Raw genomic sequence first — 27,532 nt, forward strand, 5'->3', positions numbered from 1 at the left:
AACAGTTGCCATTTAGACACCAAAAATAACACAAATTCTACTTATAGATATTATGTGCAAACGCACAACGCTAATTCAGTGCTGTATATAAATAAGTGAACAACATTCATTAATTTGTTCATTCATTATCCTAACCCACTTATCCTGAACAGGGTCGCAGGGGGGCTGGAGCCTATCCCAGCATACATTGGGCAAAAGGCAGGAATACACCCTGGATAGGTCGCCAGTCCATCGCAGGGCACATACACCATTCACTCACACACTCATACCTATGGGCAATTTAGACTCTCCAATCAGCCTAACCTGCATGTCTTTGGACTGTGGGGGCAAACCGGAGTACCCGGAGGAAACCCACGCAAACATGGGGAGAACATGCAAACTCCGCACAGAGAGGCCCCGGGCAACGAGGAGGCGGCAGTGCTATCCACTGCACCATCCGTGCCGCCGAGTGAACAACATACTATTATGTAATCAATTCCTTTTGAGACCACTGTTTTGAGACCAAGACCCGTCCTATCAACGATTACTCAAAGTAATCTATCATCCGAAACAGAAGGGGGCAGAAGTAATTTTAGTGATCGCAGACAACAGTGACTATGTACGGCACATGCGCAATACATACCTTCCTTTCCCAGTGTAGCAGAGTAGAAACCTTAGTCTGTAGACGCTGGTCTCCAGGCTAACTGGGGGCGAATAAACTGCGAAATGGTCAGTAAATCATAAAAATATACACGAATACCAATAAATAAGATGCATAATATATGCTCGAATTATTTTCCTGTTAGATGCGGATTATAAAATATTTGGATGCTGTTAGATATTCGACTGCACTACTTTCGCCGGGCAATCTTCAGCATGGCCTAACATGCACGTTTTTCTTGTATTGCGTCTCATGATTCCAGAGAGAGACATGCGACAGCGACGCGAAACATGTCTTGTTAATTTGTTGCCGATTCGAGTTATGGTTTTGGTTATTTTGAGTACAGAACATATCTGGTATCCCGCGGCTAACATCTGTTAGCATGCTAGACTGAATAGCAGCTAATGTTAGTTAGTTCGCTAGTTAATCATCGCCATGTTTGATGCTTTGACACCTGTAATGTAGGCTAACGCCTGCATATTTACACAAATGGATACATTAATAAAAATGTCCTGCTTCTACTTTACACGATTTGCCAACGTTAGTGTATGTCCGTATTTAGTTAAGATATTTTGTAAAGACGACTCTCTGCATGTTGCTGTATTGCTATTATCTTTGTACCTTTAAATAAGTCATTTTCTCTACAGGGTTTCGTTAAAGTAGTGAAGAATAAGTCGTACTTCAAGAGGTACCAGGTGAAATTCAGGAGAAGGCGAGGTAAAAACAATTTTTGGACAATTTTTGTAACGTTAGCAGCTGTCAATGTCCGTCGCAATTGTAAGCAGTGATGTAGTTTTGGTCCATTTGCAATGTTGTCCTGTATAGTGTATTTGAGAGTGACAAAGGTGGGAGTTTTAAAATCAAATGGCTGATGTTTGTACTCCTTCAGAGGGTAAAACGGATTACTTTGCCCGCAAGCGCCTGGTCATCCAAGACAAAAATAAATACAACACCCCCAAGTACCGGATGATCGTGAGGTTCACCAACAGGGATATCATCTGCCAGGTGAGAATACATCTCATCTGTGCGTTGCTTCTTTTACTTTTGTGTGTAAATATGTGTAATATATGGAAGCAAGAAAACCATTTTTGTTGCACGTTCAAGTTATTACAACTGATGGATATCTTGACTGACATTCTGTTGGTCAAAACATGTTAAAGCTTGCTAATTTAAACCCTGTTACCCCCCAGTAGATCCCAAGTGAGAGGGCAGGATAACCGTTGTATGCTCACAAGTGATGTACATATTAAGGGAATTACAGTTGACTACAGCATGTCAGATTGGTGGCAGCTGGGATCGGTGCCAGCTGAACCAGCTACAGAGGAGCTGGTTAGGATGTGTGGATGGTATGTACTGAGCATGCTGGGAAGACGGGTAACCCTGCTGGCGGCTCCGTTTCAGATCGCCTACGCCAAGATCGAGGGGGATGTGGTCGTCTGCGCGGCCTACTCCCACGAGCTTCCCAAGTACGGGATCACCGTGGGCCTGACGAATTACGCCGCGGCCTACTGCACAGGGCTGCTGCTCGCACGACGGGTAAAGACTGCGCTCCTTCCTGGGGTGGCAACACAGATTGTTGTGTTTGGACTTTGGGATTATTTCCCATCTTGTCTTTTTTGTTCCTGTGGAGTTGCTGTCTGGCGGTTTGCTGGGAGACTGCTTATTTAATGCCCGAGAGCTGTGCAAGTCATGCCTGCTGAATTCGGAACCTTTATTAGTTTCAGATTGTTTATATTCCTGTTGCGATATTGGAGTTTCCTGACTGTATTGGAGTTTTTCCTTCGGGACAAAGGAACACAGCAACATGAGAGTAGTAGGGCCTGCCAGATGACTCACCCTGTTAAAGCACTGAGTTTCAGTGTGTGGTGTACCCCACAGTCTGGTATCGGGACTATTCAGTGCTTGTAAGTGGCTAATGCTTTGCCGAGGAACGCAAAATAAAAGGATTGTCTTTCTTCATTGAGGCTGCCTGGGTATCTGCACTTGGTGTTCGCATCTGATGCAATAACAGTGAAACTCTGGACAGCGGGGGGAGGAGTGTATGCTGGCAGCACGTGCAGCTGAGCGCATATGTGTTTGTGCTCTCCTAACCAGGAGTCTTAAGGCTGGCCTACAAAAACAATGGGATTTTCCAGATCTTTCGCTGTTGCAAATGTAGGGTATAGTCCCATAGTCTATTAAATGGTGTTTTAATAAAGTGAAAAAAGTAGGGCTGGGCTATATACTGCAGCAATAATTACCGAATGTAATGATGATCACCACCACCTTGTAGTTTATTGTCTTGATTTTTGTCTTCCCCCCCCCCCCAGTAATTATACCTGATGCCTTAATGAACATTTAGAGTTCAGAGTTCATGTGAAAGGCTGCCGGGAAAATATGTATTTGGTGTTGACAAGCTCGTATAGCTTCCGCGTGATGATGTGATGTGTTCTTGTCAATTGCATAGCAACTGCAAGGTCTTGCTGCTGATTGGCTGTCTTTATCAACCGTAGATAACTGAGGTGACTTTTCTTTCCCTGAAGAATTTCACGTTTACTATGGCATCAGGGTAATTAAACAAATAAAGAATTAAACAGGTGAAAAGAGAGGCAATACCCCACATGGTGGCGATCTATTGCACTGAAAAATCATCATTGCAAAAATCAGCAAGTTTGAGAACCCAGATTTTATGGACAAACTATGAGCAAAAATTTTGGTATTTTTATGATTGGTAGTTTGGGAGGTTAATGTGTTTGTCCCATTCCCCCTCAGCTCTTGAACAAGTTCGGTCTGGACAAGGTGTACGAGGGCCAGGTTGAGGTGACGGGCGACGAGTTCAACGTGGAGAGCGTGGACGACCAGCCCGGCGCTTTCACGTGTTACCTGGACGCAGGACTCGCCAGAACCACGACGGGAAACAAAGTGTTCGGCGCTCTCAAGGGGGCGGTGGACGGAGGCCTGTCCATTCCTCACAGGTAAAATGTTGCGTAAAAACAGGGTGTATGCTCCAGCAGTGTAGGGTAGAAACAGTCTAAACCTTGTTCCTGGAGGTCTACGGTCCTGTAGGTTTTCACCCCATCCAAAACACAGCGCACATCATTCAACATCAAGAGAACTCATCAAGTTGCTAATTGGTAGAGTCAGGTGTACCAAATTAGGGTTGGGTGAAAACGTACAGGATGGTAGATCTCCAGGAACAGGGTTAGTGACCTGGTCTAAACACTGGTCTTTGCTGGTCCTTAGCAACATTGCGATTACAGTTAGTCAACTGAAAGGCATGATGTTGTTGACCTTACAATGTGCGGCGGTTCCTGAGACTTTGAATTGGCGGTCCACAGGCTATTGGGAAACACTGCGCTAATATATTAGAGCCACGGTGTTTTGGGAAAAGATGTCATTCACAGATAAATATTTTAAAAGAATGTTGGAAAGCCAGGTAGTCCTTTCTTTTCCTCCTGGTACTCGTTTGGAGCTGGGTAGTGACGTTCATTCTTTTCCTGATTGCATTGTCACTTTCTGCGCCAGATAAGGATAGCGAGTCTGGATTTGCAGACTCAAATCGCATTAGAGGGTAATATGAGGTGCTTTGCTTAATAGATTTCCTTCCTTCACTGCCTGCTTTAATGTCATTAAGAGACATTCAGAAGGTCAGTCAGGGATGAGGAGTGATTGTCAATGCAGAAGCGGGAGTCTAGTCTGCATTACCTGAGTAACCGCCGCAACCTCTGACTACCCCCCCCCCCCCCCCCCCCAGCACTAAGCGTTTCCCCGGCTACGACCCCGAAAGCAAAGAGTTCAACGCAGAGGTCCACAGAAAACACATCATGGGCGTCAACGTGTCCGAGTACATGACCTACCTTATGGAGGAGGACGAGGATGCGTACAAGAAACAGTTCTCCCGCTTCATCAAAAACGGCGTCACTCCCGACATGGTAAGTGCCCCCCCCAAACCCAGGGATGTGTGCGCTTGTGTGTGTGATTAATAGGGGTGTAATGGTAGTTGACCTATATCGATGTATAGGTTCAAAGGGCAACAGTCTGATCCAGTTGATATAATGCAAAAATTACAGTTACTAGAACTAGCAGCACTGCCAACACCATTGTTTACATTTCCAACTCACTCGCTCTAGTCCCGTTTTTCCTTCTCTTAAACATGATGTCAATATGTTTTTACGCTCTCAACCTCATTTTTGTTGTATGTGTATGTTGTAACAGGATTGTTACATGGATCATGTAGACTTTGTATACTGATTTTTTTTTTTTATTACTATATTGGTCCGTTTTGAAACTTTGAAAATATTGGGCCGTTGCCTGAAGCATCAAAAAGTAATTCAGGCTCTCAAGAGTACTGTGTCCCTTTGCCACTGACAGAATGGCATGTGGTTTAAGCTAACAGCACTGCTCGATGATGACTGCTTTGGGACTGAGCAAACTGTAGTTGGTCCTTGGTTTGCCCGGCTGATGTAACCTTGTTTCAAGACGGGGCTGAGAGCAACATGGCTGATTTAACACTGGAACGGGAGCAGCAACAGTTGCGTCTTACACTGGTGGCTTCCCTGTTGATGCTGGCTGGTGTGGATGTGTTCTATTGGTACTGGGTTCCTGAGTTTTAGCTGACCGTATAGAGTAGCATGGTGATATGCATGCTTTGACTGTGTCAATTTGTTAATGTGGGTAATATATAGTTTGCTTGCATCAATGCTAATTCTTCAACAATTCTAAAAGTGACTGTTAAAATGTAATTTTACTGGCCTAGTGTTGAAGTATTTTATCTGACCATCTGAATGTGCCTTACTACTCTAAATGTACCTGTACCATTCTAAATGTTGGTTGGTGTGTGTGGTCTCAAAACAGAATTTTGAATGGGCAGTTGGAACCCAGGTTGTGAATAAATCCACATTGAACTTGTATAAAACGGAAAAGGCGGTCTGTCGTTGAGCTTTGTGTTTGAGCTGTATGAGCAGGGTGTGTTCTTCCTGCAGGTGGAGGAAATGTACAAAAAAGCCCACGCTGCCATCCGCGAGAACCCAGTCCACGAAAAGAAGCCCAAGAAAGAGGTCAAGAAGAAGAGGTGGGTTTCGGTCTCTTACGGATATTCCTCCCCAGTGACGCCGAGTGGATTTCAGCTGGCCTTCATCTGTACCAACACTCATCGAGCACTTTATAAGGAACATTTTTACTTTAGCACACCTACTTATTATCTGTCAGCCACTTGTGTGGCAGCAGTGCAATGCATACAATCATGCAGATACGGGTCAGGAGCTTCAGTTAATGTTCACATCAACCATCAGAAGGGGGTAAAGAAATGTTGTCTAAGTGACTTTGACAGTGGAATCATTGTTGGTGGCAGACAGGGTGGTTTGAGTATCTCAAACTGCATATCTCCCGGGATTTTCACGCACACTAGTCTCTGGTGTTTGCAAAGAATGGTGCAAAAAACAAACAAAATAATCGAGTGAGCAGCAGTTCTGAAGACGCCTTGTTAATGTGAAATGTCGAAGGTCACAGTAACTCAAATAACCACGCATTACAACAGTGGTATGTGGAAGAGCATCTCTGAACTTAAGTTAACACATCATAACTTTTAAGTTGATAGACTACAGCAGTAGAAGTCTTAAAAAAAATTAAAAAAAGTAATAAATACCTAATAAAGTGCTCACTGAGTGTATAGAGCAATGATCTTTATTACTGGTCCTACCAGGCTGCAGGGTCTGCTGGTTTTTGTTACTAATTGATCGATTAAAGCACTTGGATTACACCGTTAACTCACCTGGTTTCTTGGGTCTGAATTGTTTGCTGACTTAAGGTGTAAAAACAAAAACCAGCACAGCCTGTGGCTCTCCAGGACCAGGTATGAAGATCACTGCTATAGACTCTGGCGTTCAGCCCATCAACCATCACAGCGTTTAACTGTAAAATGCATTTTGTAGGAGTCGGGGTTTATTTTTTTTTTAGGGTTAAAAAGGAAAGGGCAGACAGAAATGAGGAATATCGTGACTGCGTTTCAGCTAACTTCAGAATTGTAGATGTGATAAACACAGCGCAATCATTACGCTGCAGTAAACACTCAAAAATAATCAATTCCGTAAAGATGGAGCCAACGCCATGTTTACAGCCTACAGCTGCTCTGGCACCACAGACATTGTTTGTTGTGCAGTTCCACTAAGTGTTTACCTGTACTTGACCTCCTACTGATGCAGTACTGGAGTGCTTGGATATAAAGTGAAAAGCAAAGCCTGTGTTTACTTGGAACAGGCCTTCTCACAGTGAAAAACAGAGACTGGGGAAAAACCACAAACGGTGAATTACAGTACAGAGAGCTGGCAAGGGCTACCTTTCCTTGGCTTTATAAAAGAGCTGCAACTGCCAAGTAGAAAGCACAAAAACCAGGGAAGATCACACTTTTAACAAGATGGTGGATAACCTACCATTACAGAGGAGTCATTTTTGTGGAATTAATGTATTTTTAATGGTTTGCCTTGCGGTCTTGGATCAGCACAGATAGCCGGTACAAGACTAGTGCTCAGTTTGCCAAGAAATGCTCCCACTTTCCAAAGTGTCTGAACTTAAGTTGCTCAAGTTGACTGACTGTTCAGATGATTGCTTTTGCCATTCTGGCTGCATTGAATACTGGCTATGAGGCTATAGCATGCAGTGTGAATGTTAGGGGTTTATTGTAATTGGCTAGCTTTGAGTACACATGAACTAGCAAAGCAGATCATTTCAGGATGGAGTATTTAGTATTTTAATCCGCTTAAGATAGTCAGAGAAGATAGTCCTCTAGAAATATTACACATTCAGCAGATGCTTTTATCTGGATAGATCCAGCTTACATTCAGCTGAACATTGTAGGTATAATACTTTGCTCAAGGATAGAACAGCAGTGCCCAACCTGGGAATCGAACCACAGAGTTCAACACCAATTCCCTAATCATTCTGCTTACTCCGCAGCAATTACTACTTCTATTATTGGCAATCGGCTGTCCACCATCTATTAAATATGTAATGCAAATCAGTCCCAAAGGTCTTTCTGGCAGTGGATAGAGCATTCTCACCATGATGCCAGTTAACTTCTTCCTTTTAGGGCCTGATGAATGGCAGTAAAAAAATAAAATAAAAAAAAAGCGTGTAGAAACAGGATCCCAGAGTTCACCCTTGGTCGCAGTACGGACTGTGGGGGGGGGGGGGAAGAGCTCCCGTTGTATTTTGCTGCAGCTAGTAAGCGCTAACGGGAGCGCCGCTGTGTTGCAGGTGGAACCGTGCCAAGCTCTCTCTCGCCCAGAGGAAAGACCGCGTCGCTCAGAAGAAGGCCAGCTTCCTCCGCGCTCAGGAAAAAGAGGACGACGACAGCTAAACCCCTCCCTCCTTCACCCCAAATCAATGCTTTGTTCTAATAAATCTATTAAAAAAAAAAGACCCCATGTGTGCGGCTGCTTATTGGGCATTTCCTGTGACATTCCTGTGCTGCTTCTCTGGGGGAAGGAAAGAATGCCCATTCCAGAATCTAGTTTTGTGTGCTTCATGTGATACTTGGCGTCTTCCTATAAGGTTTGCTCTTTTCAAGTACTATTAAAGACTATTTTATGCATGAACTATATAGTTCACCTCAAGTTGAGGCTTCCACAACTTTTAATTTTTTCAGCTTGATACTGGACCACTCAGTTTTCAAGCACCTGTGGCTAGGTATCAGGACTGAGGAGCCTGTTTGCACCACGGCCAAATGTATTTCAGATGCACTGCGGCAAAATAGTTTTGACAGTTTACCATCTGCCCTTGCTGTGTTTTCAAAATCTGTTCTCTCATGCTGTTCAATAAGTGCCCATTAGATTGACTGTAGTGGCCTGTAAAAATGCCTAATGGCTCAATAGCGTTTTACACGTTGAAAGGTTGTCCATTCCACAAGTCAAAACATCAGATAAATGGAGGATAAATATCACTGTTGCACATCGATCCCTGGTCGCTGCCCACTCACCACTGTTTCCATCTGCCCAAGCCATTCCTTTCATTTGTGCCAACAAGCATTTAACCACCTTACAAAACCACTTCAGATCTCTGCTTCGGGTGCTTTTAAAAGGTGGACAGACCCCCTGACTATAACTGTCTACAACATGACGACAACAAGCTAATGCTCAAAACGCCATTGGACCAATAAAACGTCTGTCTGAACATATTGAACAGACAGCTGTGCCTATACGGCCAGACCAATAAATGGAGAAATAATCATCAGTATTGAGTGGAGTCTGTGAAACGAGACGGCTCTATTGACCATGATGTCCATTTGTGGATATATAAACAGCAGAGTAGCATTGTGGTTACAGTATTGGAGCCGTTGTTAAAGCACTGGTACCATGCAGTGATATGCCTGGGTCTGGTACTGTAAGCCGCGCAGCGATGTACAATTGGCAAGCGTTGCCCAGGGTTTCTGTTGGTGCGATTATCCTCATCCCAGCATGCACCTGGACTCAGATTAAATTGGCAAATTACCCAGTCGGCTTTAGCTGTTGGACTAAAGCGTGTAAACAAGTCACAGATAGTGACACTTAGGAGGAGAGCTCTTAGACACGGATGGAAGAGACGATACAAAATCTGGGATATAAACTGGTAAAGAAATCTGACACTTGACCTGAATATTAGAGGATTTAACCTGAGACAGGACACTGAAGCCAGTTACAAGATTGCATTACATTCTAGGGGAAATTTAAAGGTTTACCTTGATCCTTGGAACATTTCAGTGGATATGTGTAATCTAAACCCAGGATTTTGATGCTTTGATTAGGCACTGTCTGAATACATATATTTTTGCAATTTTCTCTAATTAAAATGAATACTAGTAAGGGTTCTGACAGTGACTATATCTTCATTTTGAGAACACCAATGTACCTGATGTGTAAGAACAGCTGGGCAGATTTGCCATCCTTCTATGATGGATCTTTAGAAGTTACATCGGAGACACACTGTGTTGTACATCATTTAATGTGCAAATTCATCATGCTACTTCAAAATGTCAAGGTAAACATAATTTTCTGGATTGTTACAATTCATTCTCATACAGCAGCAGTGGCCTTGAGCACTACATAGTGGTTCCTCGATTAAAAACCAAAAGACGTTACAGGAACATCGTACTCGCATTAACGAAGAGACTAACAAACGAGGCGGCAGCACCAAAATGCTGCGATGAACGAATGCACTTCATTCAGAAGTGAAAAAAAAAAAAAAACCCATGTTCCTTTAATTATGGCAAAGTGGCCGCAGGCGAATCTTTCTGTGCCATCTTGAAGGCACTCCTTTTCTTCTCTGTCCAAATCATACCCACTTGGTGCCAGATCGTCTTTTTTATGGCACAATCCAAATAAACAAAATAAGATGGTAAACGTAAAAATGCAAAAATGTACACGGTACACAAACGAACAAAGAAACAAAATAATGCCAATGCATTTTTATTTTTATTTTGTCCCCCACCATGATTGTAGTTTTTATTTTATTTTTTCTTCACCAGCTTGTCGGCGTTTCCCCCGTTAGTTCCACAAAAAGGCCCGAGGAGGGGAGAGGGGAGGTGACAGCACCCATCCAGCAGCCTTCATTAGGAGTCCTTCGTGTAGGAGATCTTCTTCCACAGCAGGGTTTTCAAGTTGTTGAGGATGAGCGAGTGCTCCATCTCCATCTGGTCGCTGGCGCCCTTCAGCGCCATGCAGGCGTAGAGCTGCTTCTCCAGCTCCTCGCGGATCTCCGAGGGCGCCCCGCGCAGCAGGTAGTCCTTCAGGGCCAGGCAGGCCTTGGCCAGGTTGGGCTGGACCACCTCGGGGGTGCAGCGCCTCTTGGTGAGGTCGCAGGAGGTGCGGCAGTCCGCGCCGTACACGCAGTCGGCGTCCTCGCCGCAGCGCCGTTCGCGCATGGCCTCGCGGAGGCTGGCCTCCGGCACGATGCGCCGCATGTCCACCATCTTCAGGTCGTGCTTGTCGTTGTAGCCGAAGTTGGCGGCGGCCACGTCGCACATGAGGAAGTTGCCGAAGGTGCCGTGGAAGACGTCCTCCACGAACTCCAGCAGGCCGATGGAGATCTTGGCCTTGCGCGGCCAGGACGGGGTGAACCACTGGTCCATGCCGCGGCGGAGGCCCGACGGGATCCACAGCTCCAGCAGCCAGGGCACGCTGATCCCGTACAGGGAGGTGTGCTGCACCTTCTCCATCACGTACAGGTCCCCGCAGAAGCCCAGGAGCTTGGGCGTGTGCTCCTTGTCCTGCAGGATGATCATCAGCAGCACCTCGTTCAGCTGCAGCAGGGCCCAGGCCGACTTGGCCTCCGGCAGGGAGATGTGGCCGTCCTTGTTGCCGTCGGCGACCGACAGCACCAAGGAAGCCAGGTCCAGCAGATTGGCTTGTTCGCCCACCTTCTCCTGGAGAGAAAGAGAATTCAAATTTTAGCAACTCGGAGATGAGATGCAAAGCTAACCAATCGCAAAAAATACAAATGCTAAAGAATTATAAAAAAAACAAAAAAACAAAAAAGAGAAATAGCGAGATGGATTGAAAGAGAGCTAGAAACAAACAGCGAGAGAGAGAAAGGACACAGAAGACCCATGGTTTAGACCATTTTAGTTTTTCACAGGCCTTACATACATACATACATACATACCTCCTGTTGCTCACCTCCACTGTTGACTCAAAAACACACAGCTAATGACAACGTTTTTGTCAAGGAATGCTGGTATGATTGGAGGGAGGGTTATAACCACAAATACAGTTAAATCTCTTTCCTATTTAAGCTCCTCACCTTCAGGTGACTGAAGACCATCTCCTTGAACTTCTCCACGGAGGTGCCCTTTGTGGGCTTGTCGAAGAGCGCCCCCTCCTTCCGGGGCTCCATCTCGGCCCCCAGCTCGTAGTGCAGCACGTCCCCCATCTGGCACTTGACCACCCCCTCCACATCCCCCCAGCTGCCCGTGTACACCTGCGATCGGGAGGGAGAGGGGTCAGTTAAGAGCTGACGGTCGCCCGGGGGGGGCGGGAGACACCAATCGGGGAAGGGCGAACGGCGGGCCCCTGACCTGGTTGTTGGGTTTGGTGGACAGGCATTTCCCCAGGTACAGCGTGTCCTTGTCGCACAGGCTGCTGCAGGCCGAGCCATCGATCACTCCCTTCCTGTATTTATCACACTGGCAGGGGGACGAGGAGGGGTGAGAGATCTCACAGGCCTGCCAAGTGAGAGCCACCCAGTGCTCTGCACACACACTGATGCACACAGACACACACACAGATGTACGCATACATACACACAGATACACAGATGAACACACGTATACACACAGATACACGCATACACACACAGATACATACATACACACACACACACACACACACACACACACACACAGATGTACGCATACATACACACAGATACACAGATAAACACACGTATACACACAGATACACGCATACACACACACACACACACACACAGATGTACGCATACATACACACAGATACACAGATAAACACACGTATACACACAGATACACACATACACACACACACACACAGATGTACGCATAAATACACACAGACACATGCAGATACACAGATACAAGCACACATACAAACATACACAGTAACAGTAAGCCACATAACGGTATATTGACAACACCACCCATACATTCTATTTTCAAAGAGCCAGAGATGAATCAGTGAGGAAAGTGGTGTTTGGTTTTTAAACATCTTCAAAGGCGAGTTTGAGAAATGGCCAAATCACACTATAAACACATACTGTGTGACAGATGGAGACCGTTCTTTGCATGATCTCACCAGTAGGTGGCTCCATTAACCCGTGCTCTTAAAACAACCAAAAAGAACCAAGAAGACTCCCGCTTGTCATTGCGTGTCCGTTACGAGCGAAACTGTACATCTCTACGCATCAACGGATGCATTTCCTCTTTAGCGCACAGAAATTAATAATCATCAAAAGACATCAATCTACGAGTGCCACCGATCTGAGGGGGTGGGGGGGGGGGGGTGGGGGGGGCGGAGAGTGTGGCATCCGGGAGGGCCGCGACAAAAGACGAGGCGCAGCGGAAAGCACGGCGTTGGGCAGATAACCATCTCCCAATTATGCAAGAGAGGCAGCGGAGCGCTGGGGAGAGGAGCTCCTCAGAGAGCCGAGGCTTCCGTCTGTCAGCGCGGACGAAACGAGTCGCGGGGCCCCGGCCAGAAGCCCGACGTGGGGCGCACGCTGGGGGGGGGTCAGGGTTTTGTGTTCAGCCCTTCCGCGAAAGGGACAGGGGGCTCTTTCATCGCGCCCGCTCTCGGCAGGGGGAAAGCCCCCGCCAGCACTCGGAGACGGCTCTATAATCCACTCTTTGTGGCTGGTGTCCCTGGGACTGCAGACTGGTGAATGGGAAGTGGAGGGTTCATCGCTGGAGCAAGCTGGCTCAGGAGCAGTATGAGATTTTTATGCTTTTTATGTCTCTCTTCTGGGGCCCTGTTATTGTTGTACCTGTGCGCATTCAGAATTTGGACTTTCGGTTTGTGGTTCGCATAGTTAACGGATGACGTGATTTAGTAATGTTACCTCCACTCTCAGGTCTGGGACGGTTACTAGTCAGGTTTGACAGTATTGCTCATATTAATCAGGTGGAGAAACAACACACACACACACACACACACACACACACACACACACACACATTTCCCCTACATGGTATGCTAGTCTGGATAAGGGAGTCTTCTAAAGGAATGTATTTTCATGTTACGAAATCAAACCTCCTTAATGGAAAGAAAAGGGGGGGAAACGCTGTGTACAGCATGTTTCCGAGTATGAGGCGGGCTGGTCACAGCAAGAAAGGACTCAAAATACATAAGAAGCAGACCTGGATCAATTATGCAATTGTTTTGGATTCAAATACTTTTTACTGCACTTGGTTGATCTTGCGCCTGCTGAAATTTAGTGTTTGCACTTTTTGAGAGTATTTCATAGGTTCCTATACATCAGACAAGCTCAGTAAAGCGTAGAAAAGTATTAGAAAAAAATGAATAAAGTAAGAACAAACTATCAGTTTTCATAATAAAAGAACTGGGCGTGGAGTGGCGGCGGTTACTCACGATGGCGCTCTTGCACTGGTGACCTCGGCACAGCTCCGTGTAGGAGGAGTACTGCACGTAGACCACCCAGCTGCTGACCAGCACCGCCAGCCAGGTGAAGAACAGGTACTTCACCCTCAGGTAGGAGATCCGAGCCTGCGGAGGAGAAACCAGGTCAGGCGGACCCGCGGACGTGATGGATGGGCAGCGACGTTCCGGGTCAGATCTGGCAGTTTCGATGACGCTCTTTCGTAACGGGAGTAACGGGGGCAAGTTTCTGCACTCAGAGTTGCCATTTTAAACCTCCTTTCATAAACACAATGTACACCTATATCCAGGTCACGTTATTCTTTGTCACCGTCTTTACCTGGGGTGAGGAAAGACAAGACCACGAGAGAAAGGAAGCCCCTGCACCCCACCCAAAAACCTGTTACCCAAGAGCTAACCACCAGGGCCACGGTCCCACACAAGCAGGTTTATTCAGTAACAGGGCTCCAGTCACTTTTAATTAGAGATGTGTGTTCAAATAATTCAATATCTGAATATTTATGTGGTCCCCAAGTGTGAATATTCAAATATCGATCCCCTGTTGCCAAGCAGAGCTTTAGATTATAGTTATTTTTCTTTTTTTTTTTGGTACTGTGAATAATGACTACAAAGACTTCTGCATTCAGTCAGGCCTTGAAGCAGAAAAATGGAATAAAATCAAGGGCAGCCTCGTTTGGTGCCAAGGTTCAGGCTCTCCTCGAATTCAGATGAGATAAATGCACCGTCCGAACGCTTTGTTTTTCCAGACGCGTTTGAATAAAGATCCAAGGAACGAACCTGTGATCTAGCTCTCAGAGTCAAAGTCAAACATCTATCTAACAACAATGATTGGCTTTCATCGCTGTTTTCAAACAAGCAGCCGTATGATTTCCCCGCTGGCCTCAAACGGGCGAAGACCGCGAGGTACACTTCCCTGTGACATGCAGCAAAATGGCAGATTTTACGGTTGGCTGCAAGCCCATGTCAGGCTGCCACAGTGCTGGCGGTGGTGATTATTTAAGTGGGGTACAAAGTTTTGGAAAAGGAGGCTCCTGGGCAAGGGGAGAGGGCAAACGCTGCTCTGTTACCTCAGGTTACACGCCACTATCCCCCCACCCTGCCCTGCGTGGTGGCCTGACTGAACACAGAGTTTTCTGAGGCTCCACTTGCTGGCTGTTTGAATGGCGGGGGCGAGGGAGGGGAGGGGAGGGGAGGGGGGCTGTATGCATGACAAAACGCTGTCTGGGAGGGGAGTCTGATTGACTTGGACGCGGTATAAGGCCTCACTCTGAGCCGTGTAATGAAATGACTCAAATCCATTTGCGCTGCGTTTACAACCCAGGGCCAAAGCGCGAGCCGTTCATCTTTGGTCCAGAATAGCTGCCTCGAAGATCATTAGTACTCTTCCCAGGCTTTGGAATGCACTGGGCACATAATGACAAGATGGCTGCGACTTCCTTCAACTCATAATGGGCTGCGGCAGCTAAGAAACCCCCACACAAAACACATCCTTCTGGAAGCAGAATGCAGGAACAGCACATACACAGTGTTTGGCAACTGAATGACCAGCTGGGCCTATCAGGTTTACGGACAGGGCTCCATCTGCAGTACTGAATGAAATCAGCCCTGACTGTGACTGAAATAGTTCATTAAAGCCAGGTCAGGACAGCACATGGACATTAATAACAAGCTGGTTTAATGAAGTCTCTTAAGGCGGGGCAGGAACGGACTTTGTCCTCGGGGCAAGGGGTCATGTAATAAATGTGTCACTGAAATGTTCTTAACTGATGAGGACGAGAACAAGACAACGAGAGAAAAAATAAATGGAACAACGTAGGCCTATATAATTTTCCATAAATTAATCTATGACTACACATTGATTTACTGTAATTACAGTAGAGAGCGATGTTCGTATAAAAAAAGAACCGCAGCATTCTTGCAGCTGAGTAAAACGGTCAGCGTCTCCTTGACACCGCGGTGGAAGATTTAGCGACCGAAGCTGAAAAGGCCCTGAGATCCGCCGGCTCAGTGAGACATTAAAACGGCTGAGGAGAGAACGCGCGCCTTCACCGCTCGAGCGGCTTCACGGCGCATTAAACCGTCGGCTTCAAATTCACCGCAGCAGCCGACGGCTTCCGTTACGGCCATAGTAATACAGGAGAAGTGCGCATACATCAGTACTGCAAATAGCTACACCAGCTTAAATTAATTCCCAGTGCAGAATTAGTGCAGCCTACACATCAACCCGTCAACCGGTATCACAAGTTCACTTCGAATGTCCTCTCACTCACCGACGCCTTAAGTGTTCTTCCGCTCAAAAGTTTCTAGAATGTCAGCATCATAAAAAAAAACCTTGTATCACAGTTTTTATGCATAAATCTAAAGCTTGAGTCATTATTTGAGCACTGTCAGCATTTCGTACTGTCAGATAAGATGCCTTTTAGATAAATAGGTGAACTATTATAGTTAATATACTCAATAGTTTATAGCCAAATGACACTAAATATAATGAAATTACTGAACCATAAGAATCACACAGCTGTTAAAGTATTGTCTATCACGCTCAGTGGGACGGTGCTGCGCTCATTAGCACACTATTCCAGTTACTCAAGCGTACCATTGTTAGTTCTGAATGATTAACTCGTCAAATTGACTGTCAAAAATACGCATTCAATCGGTGAACTCGTAATTTTCCAAAAACTTGAATGCATAAAACCGCAAAATCATTGACGCTTTTGGAAGCATAAATTATTCTCTCTTGGTAGACTCTGAGCTCACTAAAAGTTTAATTTTGTGGAGATTATTTTTTCAAGAAGAGCAATTAAACTACATTGTTAATGTGAGCTATGTAATATAATGTAATCTTAAAGGGGAGGATTACTTTAATAAATACGGCTTTGTAAAATCTGTATTGCCTTTGGCACGAGTCCATTAGGTTGAAGTGTGTCTCTTCCCTCCACTTACAATACAGCATTAATTCCGTTTTAATTGACCTCAATTATGAGTTCTATCTGGAGTTGAGTCACTCTCACAGATATGCACACAGCCGTACTATACGCAAGTGTCCCACTCGGTCTAATTGTCAGTTTGTCCAGAGCCAAATTAGCATTTCTGTATCCTCTAAAACAGTCCTAATCAGCCCTCTTCACAGTCTCTACTCGAAGTGTGAAATTAACATTCCAGAACAAAAGTACTGATTTTACAAATTAGTTCAAGGTTAGACTTTCATTTTTCAACACTCAACAAAAACATAATTGCTGAAGATAACCATCTTTCACCAAAGTAACTACTTAAAACTTGCATGAACTCTTGTTATAACAGAGGTCTAACTCCTCCTCATTATCCTCCACCTAACATATACTATAAAATAGTTTTTCATAAGTTATAAGAGTCTCATTTAATTCCCAGGGCAGAATTAGTGCAGCCCACACATCAACCCGTCAACCGGTCTTCGAATGTCTCACGCAGCGACGCCTTAAGTGTTCTTCCGCTCCAAAGTTTCTTGAATGTCAGCATCATAAAAAAATATCAGTTTTTAATTTTTATGCATAAATCTAAAGCCCGAGTCAGTCAGTTGTGTACCGTCAGCGTTTCGTGGCCCTGTGATTAATAGTGTTTATTCACAACACCATGAAACTGTAACTCTGTTCGGAAAAGTCACTCTGATTACTGAAATGACAGCAATGACGCTGTACGTAATCTTGGCTAGACTCATGAGCGGGTTCACTTCCAGCTACTCACTTATATTGAGCAGTCAGCTCCCCTATACCTGAGGTCATCCCTGCCTTCGTGTACTACAGATTGCCATTAGAGTACTCTAAGCGTTGCGGGTCAGCATTAATGCCAGCTCCAGGCTTTGATGAATCAACTGTGTTTTCTTCACACCGCGTCCCCCGTGGCCACACTCGCTGTTCAAAGCCAGAAACACTCCCGATAAAGAGCCGTTCTGCATCCAACGCTTAAATCGATGCCGGGAGATCGGACAGGGCCAAGAAACGAGGCCCGTTTCGCCGATACCCGACCCCGCCGAATGTGTGAGTAATTAGAAACCGACGTTAAAAATACATATCGGTAGAACGCAACGCAAGCCCTGTTGCTGTATCCGGCTCCAGATCAGTAGATACCAGTAGATAAGATTTTAAACTCGACTGCGTGTCAGGAAGTTTCACGATGGTTTTACAGATGAGGGTGAAAATTCAAGGTAAACACCACAGTTACTTTAAGCACATTAAAAAATAATAAATAAAATAAAATAAAAAACAACTGAACGGTGATTTCTGCAACTTAATGTAGGTCTGTTTATAAATAGATATAATATAGAGCTGCTGTAAACAAGACGCCTTATAAAATATGCAGCAAATTACCCAGATAGCACAACATGAATAATGCAGCTAACAAGCAGCGCAAGTCTAAACCTTACAGCTGGAAAGTCTGTGTAAAAGCAGGCATCTGTAGTCATATGGGGCCACTGATGCAGTCTGAAGCTTAAAGTGGGAAAGTCTGTGTAAAAGCAGGTAACTGTAGTCCTATGGGGCCATTGATGGAGTCTGGACCTTCTAGCAGGAAAGTCTGTGTAAAAGCAGGCATCTGTAGTCATACAGTATGGAGACACAGACAGAGACTGTAGCTTAAAGCAGGAAAATGTGTAAAATAGACCTGGGTCAAATACATAATTGTTTTGGATTCAAATTATTTTCGATGCATTTACCAAACTTGTCTGGTGTATTGGAACCTATGAAATACTCTAAAGAAGTGCAATCCCCATCATCGGGTCTGCTTGGTTGGCTCAATTGCATCAGGCAAGATCAATCAAGCACAGAAAAGTATCTGAGCATTTCACCCAGGTCTGGTGTTAAAGCAGGGTTCTGTAGTGCCACTGAGTCTCCCCACAGCCGGGAATCCGATCCCCACCCTGGCCCTCTCTCAGCTGTGGTCCCTTCTTTAGCCATAACCCTCTCTGCTTTCTAACCATCTGAATAAAGCAAAACATAAAACAAACTAAACAAGGGCAGACTGTCTCGCTGTTTCCCAAAAATACAAATCCACAGGAACAGATTGTGGCAGGGGGAAAAAAGCGTTCAATACCGTACAAGACGCAAGCTTGTTGTGTGGAGACCATAAAACAAATTACGGCTTTTGTGCTCCAAATCATAATCTGCCATTGAGGCAAATCCATTTATTACCCGTCGCGGCTGCAATAAAAGCAATTAAAGTTGCATTACAATAACAAGAGCGAAATGCGACTAGGTTCTGGGAACGTTATTAGTAGTGGTAATTACACACAGCTTTTTAAAATCCCATTTTAGCACGACTGTCATGTTTTCCGCGGAGCAAACGGCGCAAGAGGAGACGCGCCTCTGCGGAACAGCGGGAGCGCGGCGTGACATCTGAATCGAGCCAGGCGGGAGCCGTCAGAGGCGCGTTTATTGACGCGGCGTGACCCCGGGCGTGCCCGAGCCCCGCTGGGCGCGGCCCCGCCCGCAGCCGGGGTAACCGAGGAGGACTCGCTTCGGGCCCGGAGCGGCCTGACATTTCTAATCGGAAATCCAAGACCGCGGCTCACGGTGGCGTCTCTTTGTTGGGGCGGAAGAAAAGGCGCGGCCGGTGTGAATGCCGCGGAGGGGCTCTCGGCCGTGAAAGACAAGGGTAACGTTCCCCCTGCCCATTGTGCGCTGTGGGCGCCGACACCGATAAGGATCCCAGCTCGGGGGGGGGGGTTGGGGGGGTCAGTGGTAGTAATAGTAGTACAGGCGGCACAGTTTCAGAGCCACGGTTCAGTCTTAACAATTTTGTCTCAATTTGCTGTTGGTGAAGACTGGCTGTACTCTGGAGCTGAAGATAACATGGGGGGGGGGGGGGGGCAGAGGAGGGAGGGAGAGAGAGAGAGAGAGAGAGAGAGGGGGTGGAGAGAGGGGGAGAGCCAGTTCTGAAAGTCTGAAGGCGCCTGTGGATCTGACAGCTGGGGTGGAGGGAGGGAGGGAGGGAGGGAGAGAGAAACAACCTCCTGTGCTATCCCAGCTTGTAGATACTGTAAGTTTCTCTCACTGGAGTCATCTGCTTTTATGATTACTCTCTCCCCCTGCCCTTTCTGCTAACTGCAACTGCTGCGCGTGTGTACTGTGTGTGCATGTGTGCCTGTAGGCATGCGTGTGTGTACTGTGTGCGCACTGTGCGTGCGTGCGTATGGGCATACACGTGAAAACAGGAATGTGTGCCAGTGTGCACATACTTGAAGTATGAGTGTGCGTGTGTGTCCATCCTGCTCTCGAGTGAAGCATATTTTGTGCAACTCCACTTCCTTCCTGTTTGTTGCCGTCAGGGCCAGCATGGCAGCAGTGTGTGAAGACGTCTCCCAGTCAGTGGAGACTCGACCCAGCTGCGCAGTCTGGAACAGGCAGCACCATGCGGAGGAATTCTCTATAAACTGACAGCCGATTTGTACTACTAAGACTCGCCTGCATAGTAATCATAAACAAATGAACGAAAATGAACACGTTCACAGTTGCCGCCATCTGGAGATAAGCTCACTGCACCTATTCATCCCCATTTTGTCAAGTACAGTCAAGTTTCACTGAGCTAGTTGAACATGGTTAACTACGTCATTACCCGTTAAACATGGGTTATCTACACAGCATCACCTTCCATCACCCAAGAAACAAGTTTACTTATACTCTATTTTACCGGCCGAGTCCCACTGACACAGAAATACTTAATTCTAAAAGAAATGAACTAATTCTCTGGTCATTACCACATTAAAACAATTCACAAACCATAAAATGCAATGCAGCACAACACAAAAACAGCAAGCATCAAAAACAACATATCAGTGAGATAAAAAAGGAAGGAAACAGGGCAGGGAGGGGGGGTGGAGGGAGTGTGGTCAGATGCAAAGTGCACCATATCTATAAAAATGACAACTTTGAGCTAACATGGCTGCCATGAGGAAATTCTACAGACAGAAGCCAGCTCAGCTGGCCACAGGGTTCTCCAGCGCTCCGATTTTAGAAGAAAAATCGATGTGTGCCAACTGGAAAAATAATTCAGGATCTACTAATTGGGATGCATTAGTGTGCTCCTACATTTTCTTAAACTTGCTCCTTGGAAAAAGTGTTTAGCGTAAAGCCCTGGTTCATTCTGGCCACGATGCTAAGTAGCGGGCTGCACTGCGGATGCTAACGTGCTCTCTGCCTGCATGCTCGGACGCTAACGTGCTAACGAGCTCTCTTCTTGCCCGCGGCGTTTCTCACAGCTCGCCGAGGGGCCGTCGCGGGTCCTCATGTCTGGCCACAGTCCCTGTGGTGAATTAATCACCCAGGGTTCCTGGTGCTGGCAGCTAGCCTCCCCCATCCCCAGACATTCATACCCACGGCAACGTAGTTTACTGCGCGCTGGGCGAGCTTGTGACAGCAGAAGCGAGCTGGCTGGACTCAGCTGTGCACTTATGGACCACAGTAGGGGGGGGGTTAGACGAATGGGAAATTCAAACAGTCCCAAGCGAGGCTCTGGGTTTCGTTAGCACCGCTGAGGTGCTAATGAGGGATCTGGTGAATCCGTCTAATTAAGCCGTTGCTGTGAGACCGGCTTCCTTATTACCCGCAGACTGGAGGTTCTGGAAAGCATTTGACCGGCTCCTCTGGCGGTCGATAGGACTCCGTGGCGCAGCAGAAGACCTTTGGAGAGTTTGACTCCACTTACATGTTAAATAATGAATGCGCCGGCACTACACTGGCCGAAAGAGTTAACGGCACAGATGGTGTTCATTAAAAAGGCTTTTGCTGTCGTCAGCTTCAAGGCAAACTCTGTAAAAACAGGAATTGTGGACACTTCCATAAATGTAGCCTATAAAAATAAATTGCTTATTGTCATGGTGTTTTATGCTGCCTGTCCTCTGCAAATATGATCTACTTCTACCCGTCCAGGGCTGAGGTGGCTGAGCGCCAAGCCACAAGGCTGAAGCCGCTGTTAAAATAAGCAATGCCCACAGGCCAGAGGTGAGGGTGTCACACCAGGCTGTATGATGAGTATGATGTCAGACCAGGCTCTGCCCAACGGGCAGCACTAATGGTTAATTGCCTGTGTCGAAGGTTGGATTTTTTCTCCCAATTGGACGTTGGGAAACTGCAGACTTCCGAGATGCCGTGAACGCACCATAAGCATGTCACAGCAGGCTCCGCCCACAGGGCAGCACTGAGTATGATGTCATAGCAGGCTCCGCCCACAGGGTAGCACTGAGTATGATGTCATAGCAGGCTCCGCCCACAGGGCAGCACTGAGTATGATGTCATAGCAGGCTCCGCCGACAGGGCAGCACTGAGTATGATGTCATAGCAGGCTCCACCCACAGGGCAGCACTGAGTATGATGTCATAGCAGGCTCCGCCCACAGGGCAGCAGAGTATGATGTCAGACCTACACCGAAACCAGAAAGCCAGGAAGAGAGGCCTTCAGAAGTCCTGCCAAATGACATATTTCCTTTAGGGGAGCTTTAACAACCCTCTGCTGAGATAAAACAGCTCGGTTTGTCTGAGGCTGGCTTGCAGATATTGATGAATCGCGGGTCTTGAAAGGATTCCAGCCTTCATAGAGCTGAATAATTGGATGTTTTCAGTCATATTGGCTCTGTCATTAATTGCCAATTCAAAGATTGATTGCTTAATTACCAAGTGCGGCATTCTGATATGAAACAGGTGGAAGTTTTAAGAGGCTCAGGGTGGTTATTCTGGAGGGAAACCAGAACTCACCCCTCTCTAGTGTCAGCAGGTGAAGGAGCCTTGCCTTGGAGGCGTTTCCTGACCCATTTCAGCAGGTCACTCAGGTCACACAACCCTCTGGTTCCCGTGTCCTCCCTGTGGGCCACCCATCCGTGAAATTGCAGCAACAGGCCCGAGACGAGAACCGCAATGGCCACACAGCACTTTCATCTGATTTATTTTACCCCCAGATGGGTGTGCGTGTGTGAATTTGTCTGTGTGTGTGTCAAGCAGCTCCTCTCTCATGAACGAGAGTGCTCGTGCGGTCTCTCTCACCGAACCGTGACACAGCCGGGATGTCACGGGGAATGTGGGAACGTCACGCGCATGCTGCCGCCAGAAGAGGGAACGTTAACCCCGTCGACCTTTTCTCCAACGCCACGCTCTCAAGACGAGTGTGCCTGTTACGAGTGAAGAGCGAGATTGCACCCAACCTGAGAGGTGTTAGACGAAATATCCACTCCTTCTGGAAGAACAGAAGAAAACAGACTCACGGGTTTCATCGGCACAACAGTGAATTTCCAGCTTAGACCGGATTCTCTCGTGGTGAAGTCTCCACTCATGCTCTTATCCAGAGCGACGTACAGTTGATTAGACTAAGCAGGAGACAAACCTCCCCTGGAGCAATGCAGGGTTAAGGGCCTCGCTCAAGGGCCCAACGGCTGTGGTCACATACTTTAACCACTACGGTACAGGCCGCCCCACTCGTTTCTCTGACTCGAGTTACAGCGTTGTGGCTTTGCGCGCAGAGCGGAGGGGCTGCCCCCTGAAGGAAACCCATTTGATCGTAAAGGGCTTGTGGGGGGAAAAAAAAAAAAGTGGAGGAAAAAGTGGCCCGCGTATTCCTTTTGACACCTCTCCCGCGGTCTGGGAGCGGTGCGGGCCGCGTGGTTTAGAGTGCACTCCCGCTGCACTGCATTACCACTCGTTTCAATTCACCGGGATCGCAGTCACCTGCACGGGTAACTCACACAGAGCACTGCGGAGACGCTGCGGTCTGTAGCACAGGCCGAGACTAACAGACCCCTTCACATCCGCGAGCGACACAAAGCCCTGCGTCCGTCTCCCGACCTATTCGTGTTTAAACAGGACTCGCAAAGAAGGAGCGGGAGGATTGTAAATGTCACCGCGACCTTTACTCCGTGCGGGAAATGCTGAAAAGGCTGACTTGCGTGCCGTTTGAACACGGGCAGGGGAGCGGCCTGGGTCTTGCGGCCTGAGGAGACCACCACTGCTCAGCTTTGCTGTAAAGTCTTGAAACCCCTTTAGCGCGGAGAGAGCGGGAGCCGTCGCGAGGCGGTTGGTCATTATGTGGGAACGGTCCAAATTGATTCTCGCGGGGGTGGGCGAGCGGGCAGGGGGGTGAGGGGGGGGGTTGTGAAACTTATCCTGCCGTCGGGCAATTAAGCGGTAACTCTCGAAAGAAAACAAATACGCGACTGGCTTTGCGAGTCGATACTGCGAGGCTTAAATATCAATGAGGCTGCCTTTTTATCGTCAGGATTTCCACAGCGCCCTTCGGCTGTGGGGAAAACCGCGCAGCACAAGCACTTGTGGCTAATGGCGGTTTATTGAATGCGGCTTTCTTCTCTGCATTACTTTACACGTGCAGAGGCAAACCCATCTCTGCTGGAAAATGCTGTCATGTACAATGAAAATATCTTTGAACCTAAATAAAAAGGAATGCGATGGCATTACCAAAGTGTTTAGCATATGTACGGTTTCTAAAATCGCATTTGTTCCTGTTATTAAACGCAAAAACTATTATTGCTTGTCCGCGCCCCCCCGCCCCCCCTTTCTGAGGATTCAAGCTCATACACTTGCAGGTTTATGGAAAATAATCTCTGTTTCATGAAAAAAAAAACACCTAGGGAGAGTAGATTATTGTGGTTGGGTGTGGGTTCCCACATCCTGCCATTTCTGTTAAATGTACTGTGACTGTAGTCAACAATGACAAATACCTGTGTGCCTCTGGGCAACGGTGCAATCTCTGCCTCGGGCAAAACGAATACGCACTCTTACCACAAGACTGAGTAAATAAAACCTATTCTCAAAAGACGGAGGGGGGAAAAACCTGGAACGTAGCCTGGATATCAATTACTAAACCGAGATTATATCCCAACTATTTCACCATGCTCAATTTGTCATCGGGATACAATAAAAAAATAAAAAAAAGAACAATACACCACCTATTATTTAAAAACAAAAAGAAAACAAACACTCTGAGAGAGGAATACAATTCCACAGTAAGACGCCAAAAGAAGATTAAAATAGATTACTGTAAAGCTCTCGGGAGGCGTCACTGGTTCACAATGCACTGATGAATGAATGGAATCCCAGCTGAAACAGGCCCACCGCTGGTGGAGAGGTCCAGCGTATTTAACTGGTCATAGGATCAGCCAGAGATGGTGGGCTTCGGTCAGAAGGCAATTCTCCACCTCACTGAACAACACCGTTCTACACAGAAGCACCGGGTTGCACAGAAACTCAGAACGGTGCATGGAAGTTACGACTGCATGAGTTAAAGTGAGATACTGTGGTGTAATTTTAAACTGTGAGTTCCAAGACATCTTCAGAAGAAAGCCAATGGATCGATTGGGGGGGGCTGTTCCACCAATGAGGACAGAGGGGAGAGGGGAGCTGGGGTAGTACAGCCCACTGGCAGGACGAGGCTAGAGAGTGTGTGGTGTTCATCACCATCGGAAGATGGGAAGGGTCAGTACAATTTGTAGCTTAGTATATCGGTGTGGGAGATTTCAATCTATTGTGGGCAGCCAGCGGAAGCCAGTGAAGGGTGGTGTAGCATGTGTGTACTTTGGCAGGGTTAAGCCAGGCAGCAGCAGTTACAGAGGCCATACAGCCCAGGCCAGTAAGCCATCATAAGACCTCACAGCAGCAGGCCAGATCTGTTGGCTGCCTCCCTTGGACAGACAAGTCTGCCATAATGACGATTCCAAGAATTCCACAGAAAACACGGAGAGAGTCCAAGGAAAACTTCTTCAAGAACAGGCGATCCAAACTTCCTGGGGTTTGAATCCACCGTCCTTGTCCTTCTGCGCACCCTCCCCAGACCCAGCACCGAGATCGGCCTTATAGGGTCCGATCGTTCATCGGGACCTCGCCTGCTTCTGTGCCAGCCAATAGGCGTGGCCATCGCAGCTTCAAGTCGCATTGAAAACAGCAAATTAGGAGATGCACGGCAGTGCTGCTCGTAAGGGCCCAGGGCCGCTCCGGCGCTCCATCAAATCAGCGGAGTGATTAATGGCTGACGAGGCCGCCTGATCAATGCCGAGCTCGACAGGGAGGAGGCCAGCCGAAGGCCCGTTGTCGACAGCCAGCTATCCCTTCCTCTGCCGCTGCGCTGACCTGGGTTATTGTTCCCCTTCCGAGCGGTGGAAAGACCAACGCGTCGATCGCGTCGCAGGCCTGCAAATTGGCGAGAGGGGGGGGGGGGGGGGGGGGGATAACGTTTTCCCGGGCCTTGCAGCTACCGCCATCGCGGTCCCTGATTGAGTCCTGGCCTCACAGTTGGTGGCCTCACAGACCCTCCAGGGAGATGAGTATCGGCTCGCACGGGCCGATGGACGTTCGGTTTAAATCTTTTTCACAACATGGGGACAATGAAAAAGGAAGTGAATCTCAACACCAACACTTGTTCGGCTGACGACTGAAAGCTCATCTATTATTTATGACCGCAATGCTATTCCACAGAGTTTCATTTCTAATGGGACTCTCCAGCTTGCTGTGGGGAGGGAGAAGAAGGGGGAGGGGGGGGGGTTGGTGGAGGTAATGGACAACTTGTGTTATGCATTAAAATAATTCAAAAAAATACTTCCAGAAAGGGAACATTAATCAGCTTACTCTGACACAGGGGGATAATCAAATGTGAAAATATTCTGGAGCAGATGGTGGGGGCTCTTTGAAGCATTTGAGCCTCCTGTTTGGAGAGGCTCTGTGAAAGAGAGAGAAAGAGAGAGGACAGAGCTTTTCTCATGCTCCCCTGGGAGACGAGCACTGCACTGGTCTCTGAGCTCACAGCCATACTGAAACATGCCACGGCCATTCGGATGGAGTCCCGTTTCTGAACGGCAGCAGCCTAGAGCAGACGCAGTGACTCACTATCGCAATGCAGCGACCATTGTTCTTCTGTGAGGAGGGCGATTCAGTCAAGTCCCTGGTCTGCAGCTGGGGGTGGATGACCATGTGCCATCCTGCAAGGATACAGTCTTAAAACACTGCTTTATAAATACATTCCCATATTGAAAAAATTGTACTCTGAAGTACACACAAGAATACTTGACACATAATTAAAAGTTTATATCAAGTATGCTTGGTATACCATTACATCACGTGGGCTGGGCTCAGCCATGACAGATCGGTCGTCATTGATAAATGACTCTCAACAGTCCAAGTGTTGTAAATGATGAGCAGCATGACACTTTACACAGTCACGCACGGCGCATTCCGCGCTTCCCACCAAGTGTCCATCTCACCAAAACCGTGGTCATGCTTCCCCGACATTCACGGTCACCTTGCGAATATAATTGGCTTGGCGAGCGCCGCTCGTTCGGAGGATCACGCCAAGAATAAGCACATTCGAGTTTCGGACGGAGTCAGCGTTCTGGGAGAGACCCGTTTCTCAGGCGTCGTCAGCGCTCCGGCAGAAGCAGCCCTGCCTTTTGGGGGAAGCACACTTGGTGCTCCCCGTCGCCATATGCAGAGCGCGTAATTACCCGCTGCTGTATCTCTGCCGTCAGCGCTTTTTAAAAAAAAACGGGCAGGATGGATCAGCAGGACGCTTCCCGCTGCGCTTACCGCGCGCCTCTTCGGCGGGAGACGGGTTTTTCGGGAGCGCTGGAGAGCGAGCGCGAGTCCGGGTGCGGCGGGGGGGGGGGGGGGGGGGGGGGCGGTCAGGGAGGGTCGCAGTTGTGGAAGGACACAGACTGCCGGCAGACAAATGGGACTCTGCTTCTAAAATTGGCTGGAGTCAGTGGCTGCTTTCGCTGTCTTATGCAACACAGAGATTGCAGCCAGACACAGTGGACACCATTATATTCATTACCCGTC

General features: G+C 47.4%; 2 protein-coding genes across 4 annotated transcripts in view; one reads left to right on the forward strand and one right to left on the reverse strand.

Annotated features, from left to right (window-relative positions):
• Window positions 1-568: 568 nt before the first annotated feature.
• Window positions 569-8,028, forward strand: rpl5a (ribosomal protein L5a). Its single transcript, XM_061242928.1, has 8 exons — window positions 569-708; window positions 1,288-1,357; window positions 1,530-1,645; window positions 2,042-2,176; window positions 3,392-3,594; window positions 4,374-4,551; window positions 5,602-5,690; window positions 7,871-8,028. Exons 1-8 carry the CDS (start codon window positions 706-708, stop codon window positions 7,971-7,973), a joined length of 897 nt encoding a protein of 298 aa, XP_061098912.1. The 5' UTR covers window positions 569-705; the 3' UTR covers window positions 7,974-8,028.
• A 1,546-nt stretch (window positions 8,029-9,574) lies between these two features.
• Window positions 9,575-27,532, reverse strand: part of dipk1aa (divergent protein kinase domain 1Aa) — a 32,781-nt gene continuing 14,823 nt past the window's right edge. For all 3 annotated transcript variants that reach the window (XM_061243410.1, XM_061243408.1, XM_061243409.1), the window contains exons 3-6: window positions 13,711-13,845; window positions 11,664-11,771; window positions 11,390-11,566; window positions 9,575-11,012 (exon numbers count right to left, since the gene is read on the reverse strand). In XM_061243410.1, the coding sequence (XP_061099394.1) occupies window positions 10,200-11,012; window positions 11,390-11,566; window positions 11,664-11,771; window positions 13,711-13,845 (1,233 nt within the window). In that variant the 3' untranslated portion in view covers window positions 9,575-10,199. The remainder of the gene's footprint in view (window positions 11,013-11,389; window positions 11,567-11,663; window positions 11,772-13,710; window positions 13,846-27,532) is intronic.

Source organism: Conger conger, chromosome 5 (genome assembly GCF_963514075.1).
Source record: "Conger conger chromosome 5, fConCon1.1, whole genome shotgun sequence".
Lineage (NCBI taxonomy): Eukaryota > Metazoa > Chordata > Actinopteri > Anguilliformes > Congridae > Conger > Conger conger.

What these genes read in the sequence shown, in the direction of transcription:
- rpl5a (XM_061242928.1), top strand. An exon ending in GGCTGCTGCTCGCACGACGG is followed by an intron (nt 2,177 to 3,391) that starts GTAAAGACTGCG and finishes ATTCCCCCTCAG; the next exon opens with CTCTTGAACAAGTTCGGTCT. An exon ending in AAAGAGGTCAAGAAGAAGAG is followed by an intron (nt 5,691 to 7,870) that starts GTGGGTTTCGGT and finishes GCTGTGTTGCAG; the next exon opens with GTGGAACCGTGCCAAGCTCT.